Raw genomic sequence first — 11220 nt, 5'->3', positions numbered from 1 at the left:
CATTAAGATATATTTAATGCTTCTTGAGTTACAGGCATGCAAACTTTGGAGAAAAAACATGAAAAGTGCTGTTTCCCCATTTCTGAATGGTCACCATTGGCACATAATGCAACAAAGATTGCTAAAGTCAACAGATTTTACTAACAGACCTACCAATCTCTGTGTAAAAATAACATTATGATGCTGCCATCTTTCTGAAGTCATTTTTACCCCCCTGTAATTTGGCTTTGAATCTCAGGTGAAAATTGCCATTTTGACCCCCCTCTACAAAATAGTGGATTACTCAGTAGATATTCATCCATGGCATTTCATATTTTGGATTTCATCACTATACATGTCTGTCTTTCTTCAGAAAAAAATATTAGCAAAATCTAAAATTTGAGCCGGGGATCTCTGGTTGAGTTGACACGGAATGACCCTGCAGTGGATTCAAATACAGTAGGGAATGTTGCTACTAAATTAAAATTAATTAATATAGGCCTATGTATTGCTTTAGCTCATAAAGCCTACAGTACCTAATAAGTTGTTAACTTTAACAGCCTAATCTGGTTGGCTGGCTTTAGCTGGTCTTCCAGTCTGGTCATTGCTGGTTTGCGGTTGGTTTTAGAGGGGTTTTGACCACTTCTTTAGCTGCTCAGGGCAGGAGACCAGCTGACCATCCAGCTAAGACCAACTGAACACCAGCTTAGCCAGACTGGGAGACCAGGTAAAACCGCTTCCAACTTATGCTGGTTTTAGCTGTTGTTTTATAAGTATATCACTTATATCCTAATCACTTTTAATAAGTCTATAGCTTAACAAAGCTATCACTATTTAAATAAGTCATATTTTACCGTAAAATAAGCCCAGAGTTTACTGTGAAATAACGGCAAGAAAATACTTTAGTACTGAGGACGCATGCAATGATGCCTGAAGTCCAGTTCACAAACAAATTTTTTAATGCATGCATGTCATGGATCAGAATCAATTCATGAACAACTGACTATTTTTATTTGGATCTTTTTTCCTTCAAAAAGACTCAAAAACTCAAGAGTCAGTTGAATCCGTCAGCTGAAATCAATATCAAGTTCTTATTACCGCCAGTAATAGTTTCATATATTATTTTTCCCAAAATATAAGCGAAAATGACATTTTAACTGAAATACTATATGTAGGCCTATAGCCCTACTTAAATGAATCAGAAGTGCATTGCATTGGGGAATGTATATCGATAGCCTATACCCAGCCGTAATTCACTTACACTAATTTTGTAATATCAGTAATCACTATCAAATAAGGCTTCTCTTTTTTGGTTTGGGGTATTTGCCTCGATTAAAGTGTGGAGACGGCAAATCAAATCATGTCAGTGTAATTGAACAATTTCTTTAAAGAAAAACATCTGATAAATGCTTTGCAATGTCACACTTCATTCCTGAATCTCAGGTGAAAATTGCCATTTTGACCCCCCTCTACAAAATAGTGGATTACTCAGTAGATATTCATCCATGGCATTTCATATTTTGGATTTCATCACCATGCATGTCTGTCTTTCTTCAGAAAAAAATATTAGCAAAATCTAAAATTTGAGCCGGGGATCTCTGGTTGAGTTGACACGGAATGACCCTGCAGTGGATTCAAATACAGTAGGGAATGTTGCTACTAAATTAAAATGAATTAATATAGGCCTATGTATTGCTTTAGCTCATAAAGCCTACAGTACCTAGTAAATTGTTAACTTTAACAGCCTAATCTGGTTGGCTGGCTTTAGCTGGTCTTCCAGTCTGGTCATTGCTGGTTTGCGGTTGGTTTTAGAGGGGTTTTGACCACTTCTTTAGCTGCTCAGGGCAGGAGACCAGCTGACCATCCAGCTAAGACCAACTGAACACCAGCTTAGCCAGACTGGGAGACCAGGTAAAACCGCTTCCAACTTATGCTGGTTTTAGCTGTTGTTTTATAAGTATATCACTTATATCCTAATCACTTTTAATAAGTCTATAGCTTAACAAAGCTATCACTATTTAAATAAGTCATATTTTACCGTAAAATAAGCCCAGAGTTTACTGTGAAATAACGGCAAGAAAATACTTTAGTACTGAGGACGCATGCAATGATGCCTGAAGTCCAGTTCACAAACAAATTTTTTAATGCATGCATGTCATGGATCAGAATCAATTCATGAACAACTGACTATTTTTATTTGGATCTTTTTTCCTTCAAAAAGACTCAAAAACTCAAGAGTCAGTTGAATCCGTCAGCTGAAATCAATATCAAGTTCTTATTACCGCCAGTAATAGTTTCATATATTATTTTTCCCAAAATATAAGCGAAAATGACATTTTAACTGAAATACTATATGTAGGCCTATAGCCCTACTTAAATGAATCAGAAGTGCATTGCATTGGGGAATGTATATCGATAGCCTATACCCAGCCGTAATTCACTTACACTAATTTTGTAATATCAGTAATCACTATCAAATAAGGCTTCTCTTTTTTGGTTTGGGGTATTTGCCTCGATTAAAGTGTGGAGACGGCAAATCAAATCATGTCAGTGTAATTGAACAATTTCTTTAAAGAAAAACATCTGATAAATGCTTTGCAATGTCACACTTCATTCCAGCCCACGAGGGAATAATATCCATTTAATATTGACCACTTTAAGAGCACATTATAAACATGCTGCTGGCAGAAACATCCAATGTAGGGCAATGTCTAGGATGGGGCATAGTCAATCATAATCGCTTCAATAAAATGCATCATACATAACTGTACAAACATTTTGAACTGTAAACAGAGGGGCGAAAGTTCAGAATGAATTATGATTATGGTATTGCTTCAATTCATGAAATAAATGATTTGGATGCACATGTTTGAGCACTATGAGATAAAGCTTGTCATTTTAATAAAGAATCAATTCCAGTTTTAATTAGTTTCTCTCTTTTCCTCCTTCTCGATCCCGCCATATATTGATTAACTTCAGCAAATCACATTTAAACGCTTCCAGCATGATCAATGGACATACCAACACACAATACTGAACAAAGGGGTCCAGCATAGAACCGTGCAAATAAAATAGCGTTTTTTCTGTCTCAAGTTCATCTCAAACAAAAAGCATGGATCCCAAAGCAAAATAATCAAGAGCTCTTTCAGAACAACACATAGAAAGCAATATAACAAGCACATCACGTACACTGCTACATATATCATGGAGTGCTTTTTCGTTTTCCACTGAATTTCTTACCCGGATCTGATGCCAATGGATTGAGTTCTGCGTTTCTCTCCATTTCCAGTCTTTCAATCAGTGCGGCCAAACAGGAGCCACAGCGCCACCAAATGAACATGCGAGGAAATACACACACACAATAAGACATTAATGAGCACAAATCACACAGCCAGAAATATAAATGTCAAATATGTATGTCATGCATGATTTATTCATTCAGAGCTGTGAGAAAGCATATGAAATGTTTTCCGATTCACACATGCATACGTGCTTTAAATACAAAGAGATCAGAAGTTGAGGACGAGTGAAAAAAGAAATTTTTTGTTTTAAGCCTTTTTAATAGACACCTCAGAGCTGAGCTTTTCTGGGGGCGTTTGATGGGGAAATTGCTTCTGAGGTTCCAATTATATTTCAAATTACATTCAAATTAGGAATAATGAAAAATCCCTGCAGTTTAAAGAAGAGCAGGAGGATTGAATGACACTCAGAAAAGTGTAAATGAAGAAACACAGCAGGACAGCGGTGCAATAACTGTGTGCTTATCCACATGAAATTGAATTTACATTAATTTGTCTGTTTTAATCTATTCTTAAACAACTTGATTATTATGCTGCTGATGTCTCCGTCTTGACTTGCTTGATCAAGTATTAAAAATAAATCTTTTTTTTTTTTGCACATCAGTATAAATAATGAATTATTTAAGCTTCAGAAAAGAATTAAAGTAATAGTTTTTCTGTCATGTTTGCTTGCACATAAACAATCTCGCGTTCTCATTGTGATTTATCTATACTAAACCGCAGAACATCTCAAAAACAGAACCTTCTGTTTTGTCCAGTCTCTAATTATAAGAGCCGTTTGGGGAAAGTGTTTTTTGTTGCTCATGTGAGAGATGGTTCATGGATAATAACAAACTTTTATGAGAGAGATGAAAACACAAAGCAACCTTTAGGGAGAACTGTAAGTCAGTGAAGAATTTGAAGCTTTCAGCAAAGCTAAATTTATCCATATTATCACAGGAGTGCTAGTATAACTTTTAAAGCATTTTATGCTTCACAGACATTTCTAGTCCATTAGACGTTTTACACACATTACGTTCTGAGATTTGAGACATTTGGGGTAAAATGTCAAATGAAAAGTAGCTTTTAAATGCTATTAGAATTAACTTAGTTGGATCTTACCAACAAAGAATGTCAGCAGCATAAAATCAGTCTGATATTTTTAACACTTCATATTATTATGAATTCTGTATATTTAATGTCATACATAAAGGTGCAGGAGCTGCACCTTTGTGGGTATTTTAGCTGGAAACAATGATTTGAAGTTTAAAATGTCTTGATGGATTTGTTCATTACAAACATGCAGCTTCTGGCTTCACAAGACCTTAATTGATGAACTGGAATCATGTGGATTATTGTGAGGTTTTCTCATTCCGATGGCACCCATTCACTGCAGAGGATCCATTGGTGAGCAAGTGATGTAATGCTACATTTCTCCAAATCTGTTCTGATGAAGAAACAAACTCATCTGCCACTTTTATGGCCTGAGGTTGAGTGAAGTTTCAGCAAATTTTCATTTTTGGGTGCACTATTCCTTTAATGACTGCTCATTGCTAATTCTGTTTTGTTCAATTAAATGTAATACATCAAGTATTTTCTCTCGTAACATGTTTTTATGTAGATATGTGATTTTTTTTTTTTTTTTTAATGTAAGTGATGTAAAGAAAGAAAGAAAGAAAGAAAGAAAAAAAGAAAGAGAAAGAAAGAAAAAGAAAAAATGCATTCATTGTATAACTTTACATTTATTTGAAAAACATTGAGCATGTTCTTGGGAACTTTTCTTATTTTCAAACAATTAAAGTTCTTAAGTAAATATACTAATATAATTTAATATAATATAATGAATATAATTTAATGCATTGTTTTTACAGATTTATATCATCCAAAATTAATTTGAAATATTCATACAAATAAAATAAATAACTTTTTTAAAAGGTACACTAATGTGGATATTTTTGGCTGTGATAAGGTAAATATAAATGTTAAAAATAAATCTAACTATAATTTACTTTGGAATCAAAGTGCATTTTTAGAATAAAAACATCAATAGTTGCATCAGAAGTGGAGTCATTATGAGACATCAGTAACTCACATTGTAAGTGTTTTGACAGCACAGATGAACTGCTTTATCATATCATGATTATTTTTCCCTGAGTTCTACAGTACCTATATTTTTAGTACATTTTTAGTTGTTGACAGCCAAGCCTTTCTTATCCAGAGTCTTAAGTTCTGAAAGTGTTTTCAAAATACAATGAACTCTTTTATCTCAAAAGATTAAGAAAAATATCCCTATAAATATATAATAAACCTATTTTCCAAATTAAGGCATCAGCAATGTTTGTGTATGTGTGTGAAATGATCTGCACTGGCTTTAAAACAACAGTCAGAAAGATCCGACCAGTGAAGAGACAGATGGACAGATGTCAGTCCTTCAGTATTTGTTCTAAAGTTGAGAGAAGGTTCCTGAGTCCGTACATGTAGCTCTCATCCGGACTGTCGCTGGGAAATACATGAGCAAAATCGATCATCTTCACCTCCACTGTCTCCTCCTGTCCAAACTGCTTCTTATCCCCCATTCCAATTTCCTCATCTTGCTCTTCTATACTTCCTCCATGTTTTCCGTTGGTGTTCCTCTCATGCTGAATGTCGTGGCAGTACGGACGACTGTGTGTTAAACTGTTCTGAAAGCTCAAAGCCTTGCTCTGTGGCTCCCCCTGCTGATGTTCTGTTGCTGGATCAGCTGGCTTGTGTTTGGATTTATTGATTGTGTGAGGAGAGCCTTCATACACCAGCAGCAGAGAGCTGGCGTAGAAATGCAGCTGAGTCTGGATCTCAAACCAGCGGAGAATGCTTCGGATTTTGGAGATGATCAGAGAAACTGCATGCCTCTGTAGTTCTTGACCATTGTGGAAGAATCTGCTCAGGCCTAAGGGAATAAAAATTCACAGATTAATTTTTGTGGCTTCATGATCAACGTGAATCGCTATTTCATTTTTAGCATTAATATAAACATAGTTCACATTATTACTAATTCTAATAATGTGTAAAATAATCAATCTATCAATCTATATCTTATCTATTTATCTATCTGTCCGTCCGTCCGTCCGTCTATCTATCTATCTATCTATCTATCCATCCAATTCTTTCTTTCTTTCTTTCTTTCCTTCCTTCCTTCCTTGATTTAGTCTAGAAACCACAATTAAAAATTATAAAATTAAAAATATATAATAATAACAACAACAACAACAACTATTATTATTATTATTATTATTATTATTTATTGTTGTTGTTTGTTTGTTTGTTTGCTTGCTTTCCAAGCCTGGAAATCACAATTTAAATAATGATTACATTTAAAATAAATAAATAAATAAAATGGTTAGATCCCTGTGCATAATAATAATAATAATTAGTAGTAGTAGTAGTAGTAGTAGTAGTAGTAGTATTGTTGTTGTTGCTGTTGTTTGTTTGTTTGTTTCAAAGCCTGGAAATCACAATTAAAAACATAACAACAACAATAATAATAATAATAATAATAATAATAATGAATATGGAGCTAATAAAACATTTTTGAGCTTTATAATTTAAGAAAGAAAGAAAGAAAGAAAGAAAGAAAGAAATATAATTCCATACACATAACATAAAAGAAATAATAATAATAAAGTTGGAGTCACACCATATTTTAAAGTGTCCTTTCCGAGACTGCGTCCATAGAACTGGTCATGAGTGATGTAACTGTCTGAGTTGATCTGGTACACCTGAGGTGAGAAGATGAGAAAGAAGATCAGAGGAGATCCATCACAAACACTGCAATGAAGAGAAACATGAAAGAAGCTCTGTTTCAAAACAACAGGCCTGCCTTGAAGTCTAGAAATGAGCTTTAGCTAAATACACCACACAGACAGATATTAGGTAAAACAGTCCAATCTTGATTGTGCCTATGAGGCCTTAAAATGCTGTCTACATAGGCATCTCACTAGGTTTAGAACAGCTCTGGAGAGACTGGCATGTGATGAACCTCACTGATGGATCCTTCCACACTACAAAACAAATGAAACAAGCTGAAATAACACGGAAAGCAAGAGCAACAGAGAGAGAGGAGAGAGGAAGGAGAGGGTGACAGCAGCTGGCAAATATTTCCCAGCCTTGAGACACTGGAACCAATTAGGTGCAAAGAAACAAGAAGAGAAAGCAGAGAGAGAAGATGATTTACTGAAAGGCTGGGGGATGGAAACAACAGAGGAAACAGAGGAAAAGAGATGGAGGCATCACACCTTAGTGGAACTTACAAGGCTGCAAAAAACGTCAATAGTAAAATGCAACATAATTTCTTTATCCAAATAATTTGATTGTCTTATAAATTTGGGGATGTTTCCTGGGTTGGTTTGTCTGTCTTTACTGTAAGAAAAATGCTGCACAGTCAATCAGAACATGTTTGATTAAAACTGTGTGGAGCGGGATTTCATGGTGGGCGGAGCTATCCAGTGTGACATCATTGACAAAATGTCCTTTCAGCTGTAATTTATCATTGATAATATTTATCATAGTTGTTTTCAGATTAACAGGGCACAGATGTTTTTTATATTTTTATATTTATTTTAAGAATAAACATTTTTTTCAAAAGTGGTTTTACAAAGATTATTAGCAACAGTGGCAAGGAAAATCTTCCGTACAGTCAAAGCAAATTTCAAGCAAATTTGTATTTTGCAAGGAACATTGTTATTTTAATATCATTTAAATATTATTATAGTATTTATTCATATTTAGAATTAGATTTTATTTTTATATTTTCTATTTTTATTTTAGTTTAGGTTTTAGTAATTTTGTTATGTGTTTTTGTTATTTTTATTAGTTTTTTAATTTAGAATTAATATATATATTTTTTATTTTAATTCACCTTCAACTTATTTCATTTAGTTGGCAAGCAACATTTCTTCTTTTTTCCTAAATATTTTTAAGTTTTTCATTTAATATTAGTGTTGTTTCACTTCAGCTTTATATCAATTAGTGAAAAAGTTATTTAATAGTTTAAAAGTTAACAATAAATATAATGGCAAGTAAGCAGAGTTTAATTCTTATTTTTGAGAAATTATATGCAAATTAATTTTTATCTATTTTTTTATTTTAAAACTTGGGGGTGTCAATACAATAAAATTATCTCAATTAATTTCATGATTACCAGTTTTTGGAAAGCATTTTGGAAAAGTACAATTTTAGCAATTTTACTTTTTAGCCACATTTTAATAGGGATTTCCACAAAGAAAAAACTAACAAAAAAGTCAGTCACTTATAATTCAGTGAATGAGCATAAAATGTCACTGTTTGTATCATGATAAATGCATCAGAACCAGGCGATCTTTAAACTCAATGACTGAATTAATTTTATCTATCTCTTCTCATGTGACCTTCTTCACAGCCAGTGGAGCACAATGAGGTGTAGAAAGCAAAAGCAGAGGAGTGTGTGCACTGACTGCTGGTTTCATCACAATCTTATCATCAAATGTCTTATCAGTATTCCTCAGAGGTAATTAACCAAGTGTCCGGATAAGCTCTAAATATTGATCAAGCCTTACTAGACAGCAGACGGGGATTTCTGTTGTGCAGCACTGACACCGAACCTTTAGAGCCCTCACTCGGGTGATCTGAAGCTTGATATTGTGTTTATGAAGCCTCACAGTTTGTAATAAGAAAATCAGATACCGAGAGGAGGATACAGAGATAAAACAGCAGAAAAACAGGAGATCCTGCATAATAAGGAGAAGGAAAGTTAATAAATCACACACACACTGTCTCACCCTCATGCCCAATAACAGGAACCCGATCTCTTCCATCAGAGGATACTTGCTAATCTGCTCTTCACGTTTTTCTTTTGACGCAAACGGGTCGTAACTTCTCCTCCCGATCTTCACATCCATGATGCAGGGCCGTAAGAACCTCCTCGTCACATCCTCCAGTTTCAGATACAGCTCTGAGAGATAGGAGAGAAGAAGAGTTCTGAGAGTACTTTCACACTAGAGTTTTTGTGGACCCAAATGACAGAATTACAGCCATTTTTTGGAACATTTTTATGCCTTGCAAACAATTGTTTTTCTGTAAAGTACACTATTGATCTGTAGTCAACAAGATGGCTCCGCAAATGGCAGCCACGACACTGAGCTCCGCAACTCTTCTGATGTTTTTGTTTGTTTGTTCTGTGTTTTGTCATTCTTCTTCTATAAGTTTTACCGGAGACAAACTCCTTAAAGGGATCATTGGATGCTACATGCACTTTTACAAGTTGTTTGAACTGAAATGTGTGTTGGCAGTGTGTGTACACAACCATCCTATAATGATAAAAATCCACCCAGTGTTTTTTTTTTATCTACTAAAATCTTTACCCCTTTCTCAAATTGAGCCGATCTCAGATGCCTGCCTGTGTGACGTCACAAAAACAGGCCCCTCCCACGATAGTTTGATTGACAGTAGCGTTTCAGCACAGACTGGACTGGCGTCTTACCTTAGAACCGCCCTGAGTGAGCTGTCATCAGTCCGCCATTGTTTCACCGCCGGAGCAGATGTAGACAAGAATGACTCCTAAGCGATTGAGGTGTTCTGTTGTTGGATGTAATAATGAACATAGCAGTCGTCATTTACTCCCGACATCTGAGCAGCTGAAGACGCAGTGGATTACGTTTGTTTCTGAAGGGAATGCGCCCCCGATCTACATAAATGCTATGTTCGCACAAATCATTCGTGATCCAGCTTCACATACAGAAGAAGTGAGTATAAGGTTTTTTAATGAATCTTTGCAAATCGCCTTTCCTAATAATGTGCTAATTAGCAAGTTTCTCGATGAATAAAAAGTAAACAGTCCCTCAGAGAGCTGCTCGGAAGAGAGGAGCGGGGTAAACTATGTTACAGACTTTTCATTAAGACCCTAAAGAATCATATCAACTTGTGGAAAATGGGCATCCAATGACCCCTTAAGCAACACATCCCAGACAATATTTTTCCGGTTTTTGATTATTCAGACGTTTTGTTGGACATTCTAGTTGGAGGTATAGCTGTGTTGTTCAGACGCAGTAGAGGGAAGCGCGCCGGCGCCCTGGTTAAGCTCCGCATGCGCGGCTTTCAAACTGCACTCCCAGGCATTCATCTCACTAATGTCCGTTCGCTTCTCAACAAAACGGATGAACTTCTTTTCCTCACCCGCACCAACAAGGACTTTTCAAACTGTCGGATTTGTTGGACATTCTAGTCGGAGGTACAGCTGTGTTGTTCAAATGCGCATACAGACGCAGAAGAGGGAATCGCACCGGCTTCATATATCAGTTTCTGTGAAGATATGTGCATTCTTATCATTTAATAATGATAAACCGTGGTTTACTGGGAAACTCAAACAGCTTTGTCACGCCAAAGAGGATGCTTACAGAAGTGGGGATAAAATCTTGTATAACCAGGCCAGGAACAGACTAACAAAGGAGATCAGAGTGGCTAAAAAAAACTACTCTTAAAAGCTGAGAAAACACTTTTCAGCCAATGATCCGGCGTCAGTATGGACTGGTCTCAAGAACATCACCTTGTACAAGACACCACCCCCACAGTCTGTGGAGAATCAACAACTGGCTGACGATCTGAATGTGTTTTACTGCCGATTTGAAAAGGCCAGTCTACCACCCCGTGAACCGGGTCTTCAGGAAGCAGAAATCTAGAAAAGCTTCAGGCCCAGATGGTGTTTCACCTGCCTGTCTGAAAGTCAGCACTGACCAACTGAGCCCCATCTTCACACAGATCTTTAACAGATCTCTGGAGCTGTGTGAAGTTCCCTGCTGCTTCAAACGCTCCACCATCATTTCGGTCCCCAAAAAGCCCAAAATCACTGGACTTAATGATTACAGACCTGTCGCTCTCGCGTCTGTGATCATGAAGTCATTTAAGCGACTGGTCCTGGCCTACCTGAAGGACATCACTGGACCCTTGCTGGATC

The 11220-nt window shown here is 36.0% G+C and overlaps 1 protein-coding gene across 2 annotated transcripts in view; it reads right to left on the bottom strand.

Moving 5' to 3' along the window:
- Positions 1–5219: 5219 nt before the first annotated feature.
- The window catches only part of ipmka (inositol polyphosphate multikinase a), a 12332-nt gene continuing 6331 nt past the window's right edge, over positions 5220–11220 (bottom strand). For both annotated transcript variants that reach the window (XM_016561762.1, XM_016561764.1), the window contains 3 exons: positions 9050–9222; positions 6931–7012; positions 5220–6183 (listed from right to left, as the gene is read on the bottom strand). In XM_016561762.1, the coding sequence (XP_016417248.1) occupies positions 5681–6183; positions 6931–7012; positions 9050–9222 (758 nt within the window). In that variant the 3' untranslated portion in view covers positions 5220–5680. The remainder of the gene's footprint in view (positions 6184–6930; positions 7013–9049; positions 9223–11220) is intronic.

Source organism: Sinocyclocheilus rhinocerous, unplaced genomic scaffold (genome assembly GCF_001515625.1).
Source record: "Sinocyclocheilus rhinocerous isolate Xijiao unplaced genomic scaffold, SAMN03320098_v1.1 scaffold1069, whole genome shotgun sequence".
Lineage (NCBI taxonomy): Eukaryota > Metazoa > Chordata > Actinopteri > Cypriniformes > Cyprinidae > Sinocyclocheilus > Sinocyclocheilus rhinocerous.
The sequence above is the reverse complement of the archived record's forward strand: the minus strand, read 5'-3'. Positions and strand labels throughout refer to the sequence as shown.